We start from the raw sequence: 21,041 nt of genomic DNA on the forward strand, positions 1-21,041 counted from the left end.
CCCCATTTCACCTCACCTCACCTTCCTTACTGGTGTATATGGCGTGTATAACAACAAGCCGCCGTGATGTAGCTGGTATATGGATGACTGTTCAGTGCAAATATGAAAAAAAGCGATCATGTAAGCAAACATCTGAAATTGAGAATACAACACCCTGGACGAAACATGTTCGGGTGCACATGATATATAGCTAAGCTAGCCATGTCACAAAGGAGACCTGCCGCATCTACTCTCGGTCGTGCTTGACTGGTTCAGTGGGACGTGACCTGTTGGGTGTTGTTGCGAGCACAAGGCCTGGTAGACATATTGCTGGCGTACTGAGGCGGACACAGGTGTCTAACAATGGATAGGTAGGACACTATACCAACTGTTGGGTATACGCTTTTTCATATTCCGAGTTTTATTCGGGTATAATGCATTAAGTGAGATATACGGGCGGGATATATTCAGAGTTGTATAATATGTTGGTGTAGTCGGTGTTATATATGTCGGATATATTAAGCAGTACGTAAGGCGGGCGGGGAAGGGAATGGGCTGCTATAGTCGGGCTGGTGTATTCAATGTTATACGAAGCATAACTACAGCTTTTGCTATTCATAGCCACACTAGCCTATGGGTATATACACTCGATTCTGCTTCATTGTCACTGATTCTTGGACTCGGTCTAAGGGATGACAGATAGTCGGTGAGACTTCATTCAAAGGATGAGTGAGTATGGTTTTACGCCGCAATATTCCAGCAATATCACGGCGGGGGACACCAGAAATGGGCTTCACACATCGTACCCATGTCGGGATCTGAACCCGGGTCTTCGGCGTGGCGAGCGAACCACAAGGCTACCCGACTGCCCTCCAAAGGATGAGTGAGTGAGTGAGTTGGGTTTAACGCCGCGTTTAACAGTATTCCAGTTATATCACGGTATGTCAACTTAATGTGGGAGGAAAGCCCGAAGTGATGCAGGTCTCAGACGTTTACCACTTCGGTGAAACACTCGAGCACGGGTATGGTGCTGACAAACCTAGAAACATAGTCGGGGCGAACCGGGATTCGAACCCACAATCATTCAATCAGTCATCATTCTTTGGAATGACATAAGGTGGAGAGGTAGCATTGTAAGGGATGATGGGACAATCGGGTAGCCTAGTGGTTAAAGCGTTTGCTCGTCACGCCGAAGACCTGGGTTCGATTCCCGACATGGGTACAATGAGATGAAACAGGTGGCGAGGCATCGTTCTGAAGGATGAAACATAGGTGGTGAGACATATCACTCAGAGAGATGAGGAGGTTTGGTTCTACAAACCGGCGGGTAAGGTCGCGGTGACCTCGGAGCGTCAACAAGACTTAGTAGTTGTAACGCAAACAGTGCCCGACCCAGAAAACATAAGTTCTTCGAGAGGAAACACCTTTTTCTTGTGATGTATACATGTAATGCCTTATATGTACTTTTTAACGAACTGGTTGACATTTCGGAACGGGATGTGTACGGTGTATGAAACTCTAGTCTGTCACTGGCCAGACGCGCCAACAGCTCTTCGGGTGAAGTATCACGAATTCAGACCGTCAACACCTTTTTTACCATGTTTACTCAAACTAAAAAAATACTGTATGATGATTCAATGTTCATCTTTATTTACTCGCTTCCTTTTGAGCAGTGATCGCTTTTGAATCCAAGAAGGAACATTGTCTCGTTGTCGTGCATTTTAACGCGTTTATAAAACGCAGTTGTGGATTTTAATCTTATTAAAGCGCGACAATGCGACATCGGTCACCATGTCCTGTTGTCTTAGTGTCGCGCTTTGGTAATTTTTACACTTTTGATTGATTTTGTGAGCGCGACAACTTCACTTCTAGAATGCTATTGATTCCATCTGGCTGGAAATACAAGTTAGTTGATCATACATCTTAAGGTATTGTGTTAGGTTGTTGTTTAACGCTACACTCAGCAATATTCCAGCTATATGACGGCGGTCTGAAAAACAATCGAGTCTGGACCAGACAATCTGGTGATTGACATCATGAGCATCGATCCAAGCAATTAGGATACGATGACATGTATCAACCAGGTCAGCGAGCCTGACCACCCGGTCCCGTTAGTCTCCTCTTACGACAAGCGTAGTCGCCTTTTACGGCAAGCATGGGTTGCTGAAGACTTATTCCACCCCGGATCTTCACGGGTCTTAAATATTTTGTACGTGAGTGAGTTTGGTGTTATACGCAGCTTCAGAAAAACGCTGTTGTTTGTATCAGGTGTCATCTAGTTATCTCCCTTTGGTCGCTGCTCGCTGTGTGGGGTGTCGATGGGTACGGTCACTACCGCACCCGCCTGCCTAACGGAGAACGCGTCGGACACCCCTGTAAACCCAACTTCATCTGGAAGGGGGTGGGACACAAGAACGTCAAGGGTGGAGGACCGAGAAACAGTTTTGGGCTGGACTTTGCTGCAAATAATCACCAGGTAAAAGATGTTGTTTACTTGTTCAAATCGCACTATTTGTAGCAAGCGCACTGGATATTTGTAGCGTGGGCACTCGACATATGAGGGTACCCCACCCCCTGAATCTCGAATATCATCTAATTTTTCATTGCTGAATCTAAAATACTACTTAACACAAACCTTAAAGGCATTGAGAAAAGGGTGCTATGTAAAGTGAGTGAGTTGGGTTTAACGCCGCTTTTAACAGTATTCCAGTTATATCACGGCGTGTCAGCTTAATGTGGGAGGAAAGCCCGAAGTGATGCGGGTTTTTAGAGGTTTACCACTTCGGTGAAACCCATGATGACGGGTATGGTGCTGACAAACCCAGAAACATAATCGGGGCGAACCGGGATTCGAACCCACCATCATAGGTTTCTGGCGTGCCCAAGGGACGCGACACTGCACAGCGAATCTCGGCGCCTTAGACGACTGGGCCACACGGGCCCCCTGCTATTTAAAGTTGAATTACTGCAAAGAAATTGAAAAAATATATTATGTCCGGATTTTATTGCGAAAACAGTTATTATGTTTTTAAATGATGAATCTGCTTACAAAATACATTTTATGCGCGTCCCGCGTACCACCCCCTCTGCGTTCCGAACACCCTCTAAATAGACCCTAAACCCCGCGTGGAGTGGCAGTCTCACATACAGCGCTGTCAAAATGTTTACGTTGCGTGCTTGTGACAGCATGAGAATTATACTATACTCTATGGCACCTAGAATAGGCCTTACAAAGTGTAGGTGGGAATCAAACCAAGTCTTAGGTGCTGAAAGTACGAGCGAGCCTGACCACCCGATCCTGTTAGTCGCCTCTTACGACAAGGATAGTTGCCTTTTACGGCAAGCATGGTTTCTGAAGACCTATTCTACCCCGGATCTTCACGGGTCTCTTCAAAAAGTAGGAGATACTCGAAAGTAACTTAAAATGTCCAAAATTGTAAGAATTGTTGGTTTCTAGTAATAGTTGTATGATGATAATGATGATTTGGAACATATTACAACTGGTAGTGAAGTATAACTGTTGATGTTATGACCGCCTACGATCTTGAAAGACGACAGGGGTATGAACGGAAATTTCAAAGTTGACGTCTTTGGATCAGTAGTGCATAATACCGCCACGATTTGTCAAACATTCATTCACTCGATGAGGCATACTGCTTACTGCATATTCCTTATGAGTCTAGGGGCGGTCGGGTAGCCTAGTGGTTAAAGCGTTCGCTCGTCACGCCGAAGATCCGGGTTCGATTCCCGACATGGGTACAATGTGTGAAGCCCATTTCTGGTGTCCCCCGCCGTGATATTGCTGGAATATTGTTAAAAGCGGCGTAAAACCATATTCACTCACTCACTCACCCCCTTATGAGTCTTCCAATGGCGATTTGAGGGAGTCTGACCCACTCCTCTTGCAGCGCCAGACCAAGTTCAGCCTACATGGTCCGCGACGTATGACGTTGACGAGCACGTCTCCGTATCATGCCCCCAAACGTGTGGGGGGAAGGTCTGGGCTCATTGCTGACCATGTCATTCTGTGAATGTTGTGCTGATGTAGGTGAGAATTGACGATTCGTACACAGTGAACAGGGGTGTTGTCCTGAAAGACAAAACGTCGCCTGACACGCCATTCAAACGGGACAACAAAGGGTGTCGGTATGTTGTCCCGATAGTACTGTCCAGTGACCCTTCTTTGCACAATGTGGAGTGCGGTCATAATGATGCCACCCCACACTTTAACCGACCCGTCTGTCATGAGGTCTCAGGTTGACATTAGCTTGACGTTCATTTCGACGTTGCCACACACGACCACGTCAATCAAGGAAGTGTAAAGTGAATCGGGACTCGTCCGAAAACGTGACACGTGACCAGCGACGATTACCCAATTGATGTCTGTTGGCAACATGGCGATTTGTAAGGGGCCGCACAACACGTGACCATCGAACATGGAGATGGGCGGCATGAAGACCATTTCTAATCTTCGAATCAGTAACTCCAGAAGCCTGATGAAAGTTTTCAGCAATTTCTTTCCCCGTTTGAGCTAATATTTCGCAGAGCCTTGTTTCGGATCAATCGATCGTGTCCTGTGTTGCAGTGGACGCCAGAGCTGTGCCGGCTTGACTCAGACGAGGACGGTGTGAGTAACGGGGTGGAGCTGGGGGACCCGGACTGTGAGTGGACCCCCAGGACGCTGCCCAACAGGACCACAGACATCACACACCCAGGTAAGACAAGTAGACTTCAAAATGCCCTAACTACATAACATGACCATACTCAACCATTCTCAATGTCCAGTGGGGATCAGATGGTCAAGTGATTTCACTGATAGTGACCCCCGGACACTGGTTTGTCGATTCCAGATTCGATTGTTTACGGCCGTCGTCATATAGCTGTAGTTTCGCCGGCTGTGGCGTTTTGGTAATAAACATTGAAATAGTAAAATGTTTGTCTGTTGTTTAACGCCGCACTCCAGCTATATGACGGCGGTCTGTAAATAATCGAGTCCAGACGATCAAATGACTGACATCACAAGCATCGATTTACGCAGTTGAGTCAGCGAGCCTGATCACCTGATCCCGTAAGTCGCCTCTTACGACAAACAGGGGTCGCTGAAGAATTTTAACCCGGATCTTCACGGGTAAAATAGTTAAATGAAATCAGTTGATTAGTTCACGAAACAGTTTACTCAACACAAGAGGTTCTCCAACCTGAGTTTATGAATGAAATATTTATATGTTTTATCTTTTGTCTAGGCGTGTGTACCCCGTTTGGGTCTGCAGGTTGTCAAGGCAAGAACGACTGGGTGGACTGTACTGGTGCGGTGTTAGAATGTCCGGCGCTAGAAAACCCAGGTACAGTCGCAGACTTGATGATGTTCTCTTGGGAATATGTGTTGACTCTGAAGTATAAGATCCTGCTGGAATTCAGGTTAAATATGTTCAAAGAACCCGTTGCCATTCATCTATAGTTCTGGCACAAATCAGTTTTCGTCCCTTAGTTGTACCAGGATCCGCTGATAGTTTGATACAATCCTAGAATCGCCAAGAGTATGTGTCTTGTTCCGTCAGGACCATATCCGTGCTCCTTGGTTCACCAACGCGGTGAACATCAGAGACATGTATGTATAATACAGTTGATCCATGTTCGCCAAAGCCAGTTGTTCAGTGGAAATGGTGATCTCCCTTTTGAACTTGAAATGGACAGGGTGAAGTATAGGTCGAACTTGTGTGCCAAACCCACGCCAATTACACATACCGCTGGGGCGATGGTTTTCTTAGAGAATAACCTACGTGCTTCGAGGAATAACGAGATATCTGATAATTATTTTTGTAAGTACATTATAACAAAGAGGAACCGATCATTGCAACGAGTTGTAAGTGGGTTATTCTATACACGACATGATATGGGTTTTCCGACTGAACGGCTATTTATAGTGAAAGCGCGTCCTTCTATGCCAATCTAACTCACACCAACGATTATCACAGAATGTAGATATAGTAACACTCGATGATATTTGTGAATTTTTGTGGTAAATTTCAGCTTTATGTCATCTTGTGGATGCGAAAAACCCATGTCTGACAAAGACAATATTGAACTTATTTACCGGACGGGAAAGGACATGGTATCCGGGAAAATAAAAGGATAAAAGTTCTATTATCCTCGAAGATATACTTCATTTCTCCCTTTTGACGTCGTCACTGGGCACTAATGTATCATTGCTGTATTGTAAAGGTTTGTCTGTTGTTTTACGCCGCACTCAGCAATATTTCAGCTATATGACGTCTGTAAATTATCGAATCTGGACCAGTGATTGACATCACTGTCTACTGGCGCTCTGTGTAACCAGAATAAATCAGACTCCATGCGTGTTATGTGTTTAGACTTCTGTGGTATAATATCGTTATACATGTGATTACATGTCGTGTTACAGACACCCTGAACGTCACGCTGCAGTTTCCCCGCACCGCCGTCCCGGCCAAGGAAACGACCTACATGTGCATGGTGTTTGACATGCCCAGCGACGTCGACCACCACCTCATCGGCTACAAGCCGTACATTGACAACGACAACGTCATGCATCACATCTTGATATATGGCTGCGACGACTCCGACGGTGAGATGAAGCTTGAAACCTCATAAGGGAGCAGTTGAAACGTTCAATGAAGGATAAACCTCTTTGACACGAACATCTCCAAACAACCTCAACTGAAAATAGTTGACGTATAGTTTATTTTATTTTAAAATGAAAGACGATAACCAATATACTCTTTGCCCAATCCCACCCAGTTGTGTTAAGAATACACGTTACCACCCCCCCCCCCCCCCCAGTGCGGCGTAAAACAACCAACCAACCAACCAGCCCTATAATAACTGCGGTTGTGGTTCAAGTCATTACAATTCCCCTTGTTTGCCTACCTTTAAAGTTTAATGTGGGTACATAAATTTGGTATCTGGGGTATTTTGGTTTCCTGTTACTTCAACGTCATGTAAATATATTTTAAAATGGGCCACGAATTTGATTGAAACAAGAAAAGGTTTATTATTTCTGTTTGACCGCCAGCCCCCCTTCCGACGGCACCATATCAGTGCGGAATGAATGCTGCTAATTCCTGCACTACGATGATTGGCGCATGGACTCTTGGAGAAGCTGGAGACTGCCTAGATGAAAGGTTCGGGCTTTTATTTGGCAAATCCCGATACAGCAGATTTGCTCTAGAGGTTAGTTTTAATGATCGTGGCTTCAGTTAAGAGATAATCTTCTACAGATGTCTTATGGATAAAATATACTGACACACAATGGAAACGCATAATCATGTTTCAAGCATCAAACATGGTGTATGTGTTAAAGTCCTTTTTGAAACACATGGAATGAGATTCGAACCCGAACGACGACTTTATTGTGTTTGATTACATCATGCTTAAATACACAGAACAACATAAATTGTGTTTTTCTGGCCAGTTTGCCAAATACTAGTATTACAAAAAAATCGAATATGCATTTTCAGTGTTTCCGTCCTTATCTGATTTTCAGTAAGTTGTAGATCACCATGGCAACACAAATTGCCACTTTTAATATGCCATGAGAGCACAGTCTCCAACTATTTTCAAAGAAATACCTCGCCGTGATATGAGGCCACATTGAAATATTCCTGTTTTTTCACACGAATAGGTGAGTTCGGAATTGAAAATAACTCTAAAAATGCGGTAGCAGAACCGGAACTGGATTCAGTATGTAACGTGTAGCATGCTTGTTTTTATCGGGCAGATTTTAGGGGTATGTCGGTATGTCGGTGATAAACGGTCGGAAAACGTCAATGTGGCATAACTTGAATATTGCGTCAACATTCACATGCTCCTTCGCCTGAAACACCGTACATATCCCGATGGATAATCCGGGTCTTTCTTAACACTATTTGTCTTGTCAGTTCCACTGGAATAATCCGTCAGAGAGGTCAGGCTGGTTTGATGCATCGGGTATGGTAGTCTACTATACCACTCAACTCCGACCCAACAACGGCGCCGTGCTCAGTGTGGGACAGACGTATCTGGAGATTCCTCCTGGAAAGGAGGCAACGACCTTCACCTCTCGTTGTTCCTCCACGTGTACCAACGCCGCCCTCACTGGATCTATCTTCATCTCAGGCGGCACCAACCACATGCACTATCTCGGTATGCTGACCCATTCTTATATCTATATACCCTTGTAAATAACAACAACAAAGTCACTCGCAACCAACCCACCATCCTCCAATATACAGTGTAGAATCTAACTTCTCTTACGAACCATTCCCCGCTACCCTCTATTGTCCAGTGTAGAATCTAACTTCTCTTACGAACCATTCACTGCTACTCTCTGTTGTCCAGTGTAGAATCTAACTTCTCTTACGAACCATTCCCCGCTACCCTCTATTGTCCAGTGTAGAATCTAACTTCTCTTACGAACCATTCCCCGCTACCCTCTATTGTCCAGTGTAGAATCTAACTTCTCTTACGAACCATTCACTGCTACTCTCTGTTGTCCAGTGTAGAATCTAACTTCTCTTACGAACCATTCCCCGCTACCCTCTATTGTCCAGTGTAGAATCTAACTTCTCTTACGAACCATTCCCCGCTACCCTCTATTGTCCAGTGTAGAATCTAACTTCTCTTACGAACCATTCACTGCTACTCTCTGTTGTCCAGTGTAGAATCTAACTTCTCTTACGAACCATTCACTGCTACCCTCTATTGTCCCGTGTAGAATCTAACTTCTCTTACGAACCATTCCCTACTACCCTCTATTGTCCCGTGTAGAATCTAACTTCTCTTACGAACCATTCCCTACTACCCTCTATTGTCCAGTGTAGAATCTAACTCCTCTTACGAACCATTCACTGCTACCCTCTATTGTCCAGTGTAGAATCTAACTTCTCTTACGAACCATTCCCTGCTACCCTCTATTGTCCAGTGTAGAATCTAACTTGTCTGTCGAACCATTCACTGCTACCCTCTATTGTCCAGTGTAGAATCTAACTTCTCTTACGAACCATTCCCTGCTACCCTCTATTGTCCAGTGTAGAATCTAACTTCTCTTACGAACCATTCCCAGCTACCCTCTATTGTCCAGCGTAGAATCTAACTTCTCTTACGAACCATTCCCTACTACCCTCTAATGTCCAGTGTAGAATCTAACTCCACTTACGAACCATTCACTGCTACCCTCTATTGTCCAGTGTAGAATCTAACTTCTCTTACGAACCATTCACTGCTACTCTCTATTGTCCAGTGTAGAATCTAACTTCTCTTACGAACCATTCCCTACTACCCGCTATTGTCCAGTGTAGAATCTAACTTCTCTTACGAACCATTCACTGCTACCCTCTATTGTCCAGTGTAGAATCTAACTTCTCTTACGAACCATTCCCTACTACCCTCTAATGTCCAGTGTAGAATCTAACTCCTCTTACGAACCATTCCCTACTACCCTCTAATGTCCAGTGTAGAATCTAACTTCTCTTACGAATCATTCCCTACTACCCTCTAATGTCCAGTGTAGAATCTAACTCCTCTTACGAACCATTCACTGCTTCCCTCTATTGTCCCGTGTAGAATCTAACTTGTCTGTCGAACCATTCACTGCTACCATCTAATGTCCAGTGTAGAATCTAACTTCTCTTACGAACCATTCCCTACTACCCTCTAATGTCCAGTGTAGAATCTAACTCCTCTTACGAACCATTCACTGCTACCCTCTAATGTCCAGTGTAGAATCTAACTTCTCTTACAAACCATTCACTGCTACTCTCTATTGTCCAGTGTAGAATCTAACTTCTCTTACGAACCATTCCCTACTACCCTCTATTGTCCCGTGTAGAATCTAACTCCTCTTACGAACCATTCACTGCTACCCTCTATTGTCCAGTGTAGAATCTAACTTCTCTTACGAACCATTCCCTACTACCCTCTAATGTCCAGTGTAGAATCTAACTCCTCTTACGAACCATTCCCTACTACCCGCTATTGTCCAGTGTAGAATCTAACTTCTCTTACGAACCATTCCCCACTACCCTCTATTGTCAAGTGTAGAATCTAACTTCTCTTACGAACCATTCCCTACTACCCTCTAATGTCCAGTGTAGAATCTAACTCCTCTTACGAACCATTCCCTACTACCCGCTATTGTCCAGTGTAGAATCTAACTTCTCTTACGAACCATTCCCCGCTACCCTCTATTGTCCAGTGTAGAATCTAACTTCTCTTACGAACCATTCACTACTACCCTCTAATGTCCAGTGTAGAATCTAACTCCTCTTACGAACCATTCACTGCTACCCTCTATTGTCCAGTGTAGAATCTAACTTCTCTTACGAACCATTCACTGCTACTCTCTATTGTCCAGTGTAGAATCTAACTTCTCTTACGAACCATTCCCTACTACCCGCTATTGTCCAGTGTAGAATCTAACTTCTCTTTCGAACCATTCCCCGCTACCCTCTATTGTCCAGTGTAGAATCTAACTTCTCTTACGAACCATTCACTGCTACTCTCTATTGTCCAGTGTAGAATCTAACTTCGCTTACGAACCATTCACTGCTACTCTCTATTGTCCAGTGTAGAATCTAACTTCTCTTACGAACCATTCACTGCTACTCTCTATTGTCCAGTGTAGAATCTAACTTCCCTTACGAACCATTCCCTACTACCCGCTATTGTCCAGTGTAGAATCTAACTTCTCTTTCGAACCATTCCCCGCTACCCTCTATTGTCCAGTGTAGAATCTAACTTCTCTTACGAACCATTCCCCACTACCCTCTATTGTCAAGTGTAGAATCTAACTTCTCTTACGAACCATTCCCTACTACCCTCTAATGTCCAGTGTAGAATCTAACTCCTCTTACGAACCATTCCCTACTACCCGCTATTGTCCAGTGTAGAATCTAACTTCTCTTACGAACCATTCCCCGCTACCCTCTATTGTCCAGTGTAGAATCTAACTTCTCTTACGAACCATTCACTACTACCCTCTAATGTCCAGTGTAGAATCTAACTCCTCTTACGAACCATTCACTGCTACCCTCTATTGTCCAGTGTAGAATCTAACTTCTCTTACGAACCATTCACTGCTACTCTCTATTGTCCAGTGTAGAATCTAACTTCTCTTACGAACCATTCCCTACTACCCGCTATTGTCCAGTGTAGAATCTAACTTCTCTTTCGAACCATTCCCCGCTACCCTCTATTGTCCAGTGTAGAATCTAACTTCTCTTACGAACCATTCACTGCTACTCTCTATTGTCCAGTGTAGAATCTAACTTCGCTTACGAACCATTCACTGCTACTCTCTATTGTCCAGTGTAGAATCTAACTTCTCTTACGAACCATTCACTGCTACTCTCTATTGTCCAGTGTAGAATCTAACTTCCCTTACGAACCATTCCCTACTACCCGCTATTGTCCAGTGTAGAATCTAACTTCTCTTTCGAACCATTCCCCGCTACCCTCTATTGTCCAGTGTAGAATCTAACTTCTCTTACGAACCATTCACTGCTACTCTCTATTGTCCAGTGTAGAATCTAACTTCTCTTACGAACCATTCACTGCTACCCTCTATTGTCCAGTGTAGAATCTAACTTCTCTTACGAACCATTCACTGCTACTCTCTATTGTCCAGTGTAGAATCTAACTTCTCTTACGAACCATTCACTGCTACTCTCTATTGTCCAGTGTAGAATCTAACTTCTCTTACGAACCATTCACTGCTACCATCTAATGTCCAGTGTAGAATCTAACTTCTCTTACGAACCATTCACTGCTACCATCTAATGTCCAGTGTAGAATCTAACTTCTCTTACGAACCATTCACTGCTACCATCTAATGTCCAGTGTAGAATCTAACTTCTCTTACGAACCATTCCCCGCTACCCTCTATTGTCCAGTGTAGAATCTAACTTCCCTTACGAACCATTCTCTGCTACCCTCTATTGTCCAGTGTAGAATCTAACTTCGCTTACGAACCATTCCCCGCTACCCTCTATTGTCCAGTGTAGAATCTAACTTCTCTTACGAACCATTCCCTACTACCCGCTATTGTCCAGTGTAGAATCTAACTTCTCTTACGAACCATTCCCCGCTACCCTCTATTGTCCAGTGTAGAATCTAACTTCTCTTACGAACCATTCACTGCTACTCTCTATTGTCCAGTGTAGAATCTAACTTCTCTTACGAACCATTCCCTACTACCCGCTATTGTCCAGTGTAGAATCTAACTTCTCTTACGAACCATTCCCCGCTACCCTCTATTGTCCAGTGTAGAATCTAACTTCTCTTACGAACCATTCACTGCTACTCTCTATTGTCCAGTGTAGAATCTAACTTCTCTTACGAACCATTCACTGCTACTCTCTATTGTCCAGTGTAGAATCTAACTTCTCTTACGAACCATTCCCTACTACCCGCTATTGTCCAGTGTAGAATCTAACTTCTCTTACGAACCATTCCCCGCTACCCTCTATTGTCCAGTGTAGAATCTAACTTCTCTTACGAACCATTTACTGCTACCCTCTATTGTCTAGTGTAGAATCTAACTTCTCTTACGAACTATTCACTGCTACCCTCTATTGTCCAGTGTAGAATCTAACTTCTCTTACGAACCATTCTCTGCTACCCTCTATTGTCCAGTGTAGAATCTAACTTCTCTTACGAACCATTCTCTGCTACTCGCTATTGTCCAGTGTAGAATCTAACTTCTCTTACGAACCATTCACTGCTACCCGCTATTGTCCAGTGTAGAATCTAACTTCTCTTACGAACCATTCACTGCTACCCGCTATTGTCCAGTGTAGAATCTAACTTCTCTTACGAACCATTCACTGCTACTCTCTATTGTCCAGTGTAGAATCTAACTTCTCTTACGAACCATTCACTGCTACCCTCTATTGTCCAGTGTAGAATCTAACTTCGCTTACGAACCTTCACTGCTACTCTCTATTGTCCAGTGTAGAATCTAACTTCTCTTACGAACCATTCTCTGCTACCCTCTATTGTCCAGTGTAGAATCTAACTTCTCTTACGAACCATTCTCTGCTACTCGCTATTGTCCAGTGTAGAATCTAACTCCTCTTACGAACCATTCCCTGCTACCCTCTATTGTCCAGTGTAGAATCTAACTCCTCTTACGAACCATTCACTGCTACTCTCTATTGTCCAGTGTAGAATCTAACGTCTCTTACGAACCATTCTCTGCTACCCTCTATTGTCCAGTGTAGAATCTAACTTCTCTTACGAACCATTCTCTGCTACCCTCTATTGTCCAGTGTAGAATCTAACTTCTCTTACGAACCATTCTCTGCTACTCGCTATTGTCCAGTGTAGAATCTAACTCCTCTTACGAACCATTCCCTACTACCCGCTATTGTCCAGTGTAGAATCTAACTTCTCTTACGAACCATTCACTGCTACCCGCTATTGTCCAGTGTAGAATCTAACTTCTCTTACGAACCATTCACTGCTACTCTCTATTGTCCAGTGTAGAATCTAACGTCTCTTACGAACCATTCACTGCTACTCTCTATTGTCCAGTGTAGAATCTAACGTCTCTTACGAACCATTCACTGCTACTCTCTATTGTCCAGTGTAGAATCTAACTTCTCTTACGAACCATTCACTGCTACTCTCTATTGTCCAGTGTAGAATCTAACGTCTCTTACGAACCATTCACTGCTACCCGCTATTGTCCAGTGTAGAATCTAACTTCTCTTACGAACCATTCACTGCTACCCGCTATTGTCCAGTGTAGAATCTAACTTCTCTTACGAACCATTCCCTACTACCCTCTATTGTCCAGTGTAGAATCTAACTTCTCTTACGAACCATTCTCTGCTACTCTCTATTGTCCAGTGTAGAATCTAACTTCTCTTACGAACCATTCCCTACTACCCGCTATTGTCCAGTGTAGAATCTAACTTCTCTTACGAACCATTCCCCGCTACCCGCTATTGTCCAGTGTAGAATCTAACTTCTCTTACGAACCATTCACTGCTACCCGCTATTGTCCAGTGTAGAATCTAACTTCTCTTACGAACCATTCCCCGCTACCCGCTATTGTCCAGTGTAGAATCTAACGTCTCTTACGAACCATTCTCTGCTACTCTCTATTGTCCAGTGTAGAATCTAACTTCCCTTACGAACCATTCCCTACTACCCGCTATTGTCCAGTGTAGAATCTAACTTCTCTTACGAACCATTCACCGCTACCCTCTATTGTCCAGTGTAGAATCTAACGTCTCTTACGAACCATTCCCCGCTACCCGCTATTGTCCAGTGTAGAATCTAACTTCTCTTACGAACCATTCACTGCTACCCTCTAATGTCCAGTGTAGAATCTAACTTCTCTTACGAACCATTCCCTACTACCCTCTATTGTCCAGTGTAGAATATAACTTCTCTTACGAACCATTCACTGCTACCCTCTAATGTCCAGTGTAGAATCTAACTTCTCTTACGCACCATTCCCTGCTACCCTCTATTGTCCAGTGTAGAATCTAACTTCTCTTACGAACCATTCACTGCTACTCTCTATTGTCCAGTGTAGAATCTAACTTCTCTTACGAACCATTCCCCGCTACCCGCTATTGTCCAGTGTAGAATCTAACTTCTCTTACGAACCATTCTCTGCTACCCTCTATTGTCCAGTGTAGAATCTAACTTCTCTTACGAACCATTCACCGCTACCCTCTATTGTCCAGTGTAGAATCTAACGTCTCTTACGAACCATTCCCCGCTACCCTCTATTGTCCAGTGTAGAATCTAACTTCCCTTACGAACCATTCCCCGCTACCCTCTATTGTCCAGTGTAGAATCTAACTTCTCTTACGAACCATTCACTGCTACTCTCTGTTGTCCAGTGTAGAATCTAACTTCTCTTACGAACCATTCCCCGCTACCCTCTATTGTCCAGTGTAGAATCTAACTTCTCTTACGAACCATTCCCCGCTACCCTCTAATGTCCAGTGTAGAATCTAACTTCTCTTACGAACCATTCTCTGCTACCCTCTATTGTCCAGTGTAGAATCTAACTTCTCTTACGAACCATTCACTGCTACCCTCTAATGTCCAGTGTAGAATCTAACTTCTCTTACGAACCATTCTCTGCTACCCTCTATTGTCCAGTGTAGAATCTAACGTCTCTTACGAACCATTCACTGCTACCCGCTATTGTCCAGTGTAGAATCTAACTTCTCTTACGAACCATTCACTGCTACCCGCTATTGTCCAGTGTAGAATCTAACTTCTCTTACGAACCATTCCCTACTACCCTCTATTGTCCAGTGTAGAATCTAACTTCTCTTACGAACCATTCTCTGCTACTCTCTATTGTCCAGTGTAGAATCTAACTTCTCTTACGAACCATTCCCTACTACCCGCTATTGTCCAGTGTAGAATCTAACTTCTCTTACGAACCATTCCCCGCTACCCGCTATTGTCCAGTGTAGAATCTAACTTCTCTTACGAACCATTCACTGCTACCCGCTATTGTCCAGTGTAGAATCTAACTTCTCTTACGAACCATTCACTGCTACCCGCTATTGTCCAGTGTAGAATCTAACTTCTCTTACGAACCATTCTCTGCTACCCTCTAATGTCCAGTGTAGAATCTAACTTCTCTTACGAACCATTCACTGCTACCCGCTATTGTCCAGTGTAGAATCTAACGTCTCTTACGAACCATTCACTGCTACTCTCTATTGTCCAGTGTAGAATCTAACTTCTCTTACGAACCATTCCCTACTACCCTCTATTGTCCAGTGTAGAATATAACTTCTCTTACGAACCATTCACTGCTACCCGCTATTGTCCAGTGTAGAATCTAACTTCTCTTACGAACCATTCACTGCTACCCTCTAATGTCCAGTGTAGAATCTAACGTCTCTTACGAACCATTCCCTACTACCCTCTATTGTCCAGTGTAGAATATAACTTCTCTTACGAACCATTCACTGCTACCCGCTATTGTCCAGTGTAGAATCTAACTTCTCTTACGAACCATTCACTGCTACTCTCTAATGTCCAGTGTAGAATCTAACGTCTCTTACGAACCATTCCCCGCTACCCGCTATTGTCCAGTGTAGAATCTAACTTCTCTTACGAACCATTCACTGCTACCCTCTAATGTCCAGTGTAGAATCTAACTTCTCTTACGAACCATTCCCTACTACCCTCTATTGTCCAGTGTAGAATATAACTTCTCTTACGAACCATTCACTGCTACCCTCTAATGTCCAGTGTAGAATCTAACTTCTCTTACGCACCATTCCCTGCTACCCTCTATTGTCCAGTGTAGAATCTAACTTCTCTTACGAACCATTCACCGCTACCCTCTATTGTCCAGTGTAGAATCTAACTTCTCTTACGAACCATTCTCTGCTACTCTCTATTGTCCAGTGTAGAATCTAACTTCCCTTACGAACCATTCCCTGCTACCCTCTATTGTCCAGTGTAGAATCTAACGTCTCTTACGAACCATTCCCTGCTACCCTCTAATGTCCAGTGTAGAATCTAACTTCCCTTACGAACCATACGCTGCTGTAGAATATGAATTATTTGGACCAACTGATTAGGCCAGATCCTTTTTAAAAACTTGGTTTACTATCCGCAGTTTTTATTCCGACGAAGATCAAACACCTTTATTTTTCAACTTGGAGGCCACAGGCCTATAGAACATAACATTACAGGAATACAATTACTGATAAAGTGACTTATGCAATTCTATTTAAGGAAATATGAATTTTCAATAGTAGGTATATGATTAGAATACATCAGGTGAACACAGGATTCCAGTGACGGATTAACAAAGTCCGAATATCAAACAAAACAAAGAGTAAACGTCATACATGTACAATCAACACATTCCTCCTAATTACATAAACTGCTTAATTGCCAACATCATGGACAGATGAATCTTCTGATACTTTGATGACCTCTTACGGACATCTGCTATGTCATTCAAAAAGGAAACGTCTGATCTTCGATACTTCTGCTTGAATAAATACCAAATACCAGTCAGGCCCAAACCGGGTATGACCAACATGCAGGAAACTAAGTTAATTAAGAATGATATCTTCCTGTTATAATCCTCCAGATCAAATACACCAGTGAAGCGTTATTCTTACTTTGCCCCACACAATTATCACAGTGCAGATTGATTGAATCTGAAGGTATGGCAAAGGTGTCCCAATAGTGATGAGGGGCGGTCGGGTGGCCTTGTGGTAAAAGCGTTCGCTCGTCACGCTGAAGACCCGGGTTCGATTCCCGACATGGGTACAGTGTGTGAAACCCATTTCTGGTGTCCCCCGCCGTGTTATTGCTGGAATATTGCTAAAAGCGGCGTAAAACCATACTCACACACTCACTCAATAGTGATGAACAGAGCTTTATAGGGAATAGTTAGCACCTTTTCCGGTGTAATCAACTTTATCAATAAGGAAGTTGACTTGCTCAGGGCCACCGTCACAGCAGACACCAAATATAAGGTGAGGTGAGGTGAAATTGGGTTTAACGACGCGTCCAAGATTATTGCACTTATACAGCGACGTGCATGCACGTGTGTGTGTTTGTGTGGCTGCTTGTACTAGTCCGGACTAATGCCGATTTATAGTGCTAGCCCACTGAGATACCATGCCGCAGTTTAACATGAATACCCCACTCAGACACAGTATACTGTCTCCGAGCCGACCAGTCTTTGTTTTAGCTAGATTAGATGACGGGTGCATTACATGCGAGGTAGGTATTTTAACCATATGGAATTAGAGGTTGACAGGGATACAGTGCTTTGATTCTGTGACGATGCAATATACATATTGTACACTCCAGTCTTTGTTGTGTCACTTGGCAAAGCCATCACCCTATAATGCTTCTATTTGGGCATACGACCAGGCAGAGATGAAACACGCACGTCACTGTAGTTTGTGATAACATCCACCACCCTCATCTAATCACTGGGAGAAACAGCATGTTGGGGAGGCCTGGTATATGTAACAACTGCCTCAGTTTTTAGATATAAAGTCTGATCAATCGAACGTAGGCATGTATGCTGAATTGTTTTTAAAGTAATGTTTTCATTGCATAACGAACGATCGAACGCGAGATAAAAAGAGAGGAAGATATTTCTTTACAGTCCGCACACGTGGCGATTTTTACGGAAGTTAGTTGACGTCAAACGTCATTCTTTTAAACGTCACGGCACGATTGTTTCCCAGCACCCATAAGGTCCCTTTCGTTACTGTTCGTTAGTTTTGTAGCTCGTGACATCCGGAGTTCGGTATATCCATAGTTCGGTATATATGAAGTTCGACATATCCAGAGCTGACTGTATCTGTTCCACGTAGGTACCGCCCAGTCCGTGGAACTGATCCGGGACGGCACAAGACTGAGGTACATCACCAACGACCTCGTCTTCAGCTATGACGACCCAAAGTTCTATGAGTAAGTACAAACACTCTTAGTGGTGAAAAACTATATTTACCAGAAAGTATAAATTCGATATTTTGATAAACAATATAATCGATATTTCATATTGTGAAGAAACCCTCGAGAAACTAAAGTGTAACGGTGTGGTTTTGGTTGAATAGTAGGAAGTGCGGGCTTAAGCAACACGCAAACAAGTTTCAGTCTGTCACAATGACACGAGGGGCGGTCGGATAGCCTAGTGTTTAAAGCGTTCCCTCGTCACGCTGAAGACCCGGGTTCGATTCCCGACATGGGTACAATGTGTGAAGCCCATTTCTGATGTTCACCGCCGTGATATTGCTGAAATATTGCTTAAAGCGGCGTCAAACCACACTCACTCACTCCTATTTCGAATGGCTTCACAAAAATGACTACCATAACATATAGATGTAGTTACACGAATCAGGGTTAGGGAAGCACTTACGCTAAACGACATTTCGGTTGTATTTGAGACGGCACTCAGAAGTCGAGTCGACATGGTGATATCGCCACTTCATTCGTGACCAACTCGGTCTATTCCGGGACCTTCTTGTTGGTTACGGAAAGATACGAATGTTGACGGATGATCACCACTTTCAATCATGAATATAAAAGCGACAATACCCTTTCCATAGGCACAACGTATCTCTGCTAAAAGCAGAATCGATTGTACGATTCCGACTGTATCAAGAGCATGTGTTTATTAATCACTATCTAAAAGTGATGATACAAAGTGTTCATGAAAAGGTCAGTATATCAGGAACCCATCTCCAACAAGTGCAAAGTCAAGTAATCGTTCACCTGAAAAACACACGGGAACGTGGTACAAGTCAAAATAGAGAATTGCATCGATCACAAGCGTTTTTTACTGATCGTTGAGGGGCGGTCGGGTAGCCTAGTGGTTAAAGCGTTCGCACGTCACGACGAAGACCCGGGTTCGATTCCCGACATGGGTACAATGTGTGAAGCCCATTTCTGGTGTCCCCCGCCGTGATATTGCTAGAATATTGCTAAAAGCGGCGTAAAGCCGTACTCACTCACTGTTAGCATCATGTAATTCAAACGGGACACAAAACAAAGCTAATTTGGCGAATAGGTCAAGGGCCCCGTTTCAGTTTGCGATTTTAGCACTACTATGATAGTAAGCCCATGTTAAAGTATAGGCGTTACGATCACCTTGGCACTAAGATCGCTTTTCGAGTATTTATCATAATTGAATTGATATATAATATACCCTGGATAGTATAGGACGAGTTTTAAAGGTACTGTCTTTCATTTCTATCTTTTCCAGATTCGACCCTCCAATAGAGGTGAAGCCGGGCGATGAACTCTTGACCACCTGTACCTACAAGTCCACCAACTCCAGAAAGACTGTGTACTACGGAGATGCCACCTCGGACGAGATGTGCTATGGCTATCTGTGGTTCTACCCGTCAGAAGCCATGTCAGAGCCCTACTGTGACACCTACAAGTCAGTGGAGATCTGTGCCGTCAAGACCAGATCAGTCGTCATGGCTGGGTGCAATGCTCTGGACTTTGTGGACGGCAAGAGCAACGATTCCATGATGATCTACGATGACATAGACGTGTCTTGCACCAACTGGACGTCGTGTTCGGAGTCGTGTAGGACAGCAGTGAAGAAGGCCATGGACCACCCTTGCCTCAAAGGAGGAGACATTACCGACTATGTCAACAGTCTTCTCAACACTACCCAATTGGGAAGGGACTTCCTGAAAACTCTGGATCTGTGCAAGCCAACCAAGACTTCTACGAACACAGCCTGCACACGAACAGCACGTGACACAGGGATCAGCCTGGTAGTAACATTAACGCTCCTCGTTCTGGCGAACGCTTAATCTAAGACGTAATAGAAAGACATTTTTCAAACGTCTTTTTTTAATGAATAGGTTTCTTCCTTTTCTTTGTATTTCCTTCTTTGAAATCGTTCTATTACTGAATTAGTCCCCTCGCGGTGATTCCGGCTTAGAAGTGGTCCCCAGCAACCTAATAACGTAAACTGGTCGCTACTAAGACGCTACCAAATCGATCTGGTGGTCACGCTCGGTGACATGCAATGTCATAATCCCCCGACAGCGTGGATCATTGCCCACAATATCGATCACTGGATTGTCCAGATTCGAGTATTAACTTGCCGCTGTCATATGACTGGAATGTTGTTGAGTGCGACGTATAGAGGGTTTCTGTTTTAACATTCTTTAAAATATACAGACCATTAGGCAAGTGTGTTCCCGTATCGTAAATATCATACATTGGGAATATAAATTGTATTCCGCGAGCCATTTTTCTTCGCCAGAGATTAAAGTGAGAGTAGGTGGATGGAAGACTGTTAGGCAAGCTTGACTCTTGAGTGAGTATACATAAAGGAGTGAGTGAGTTAAATTTAACGTCACATCGGCAATATTTCAGCCATATCGTGACCATATACATAAAGGAACAAGGCACGACCACGTCACAAGGAGTTTGGGCTGGAGCCGAATGACAGTCACAGTCACCGGGGATGACCAGAGATAGTTCTAGGAGTGGCAGCCCCCCTGTCATCACCAAACAGAAAAAAACCGCTACATACGTGTTATCCATTCGAGAATTCA

The 21,041-nt window shown here is 43.8% G+C and overlaps 1 protein-coding gene across 1 annotated transcript; it reads left to right on the plus strand.

Annotated features, from left to right (window-relative positions):
- The first annotated feature begins 208 nt into the window (after nt 1-208).
- LOC124114394 (dopamine beta-hydroxylase-like) lies at nt 209-20,351 on the plus strand. Its single transcript, XM_046474942.2, has 9 exons — nt 209-350; nt 2,248-2,455; nt 4,565-4,694; nt 5,223-5,321; nt 6,401-6,583; nt 7,031-7,188; nt 7,896-8,139; nt 18,333-18,429; nt 19,724-20,351. Exons 1-9 carry the CDS (start codon nt 343-345, stop codon nt 20,286-20,288), a joined length of 1,692 nt encoding a protein of 563 aa, XP_046330898.2. The 5' UTR covers nt 209-342; the 3' UTR covers nt 20,289-20,351.
- Nucleotides 20,352-21,041: the final 690 nt, after the last annotated feature.

The sequence above is a fragment of the Haliotis rufescens genome, unplaced genomic scaffold, assembly GCF_023055435.1.
Source record: "Haliotis rufescens isolate VD_foot unplaced genomic scaffold, xgHalRufe1.0.p SCAF_8, whole genome shotgun sequence".
NCBI classification, from domain to species: domain Eukaryota; kingdom Metazoa; phylum Mollusca; class Gastropoda; order Lepetellida; family Haliotidae; genus Haliotis; species Haliotis rufescens.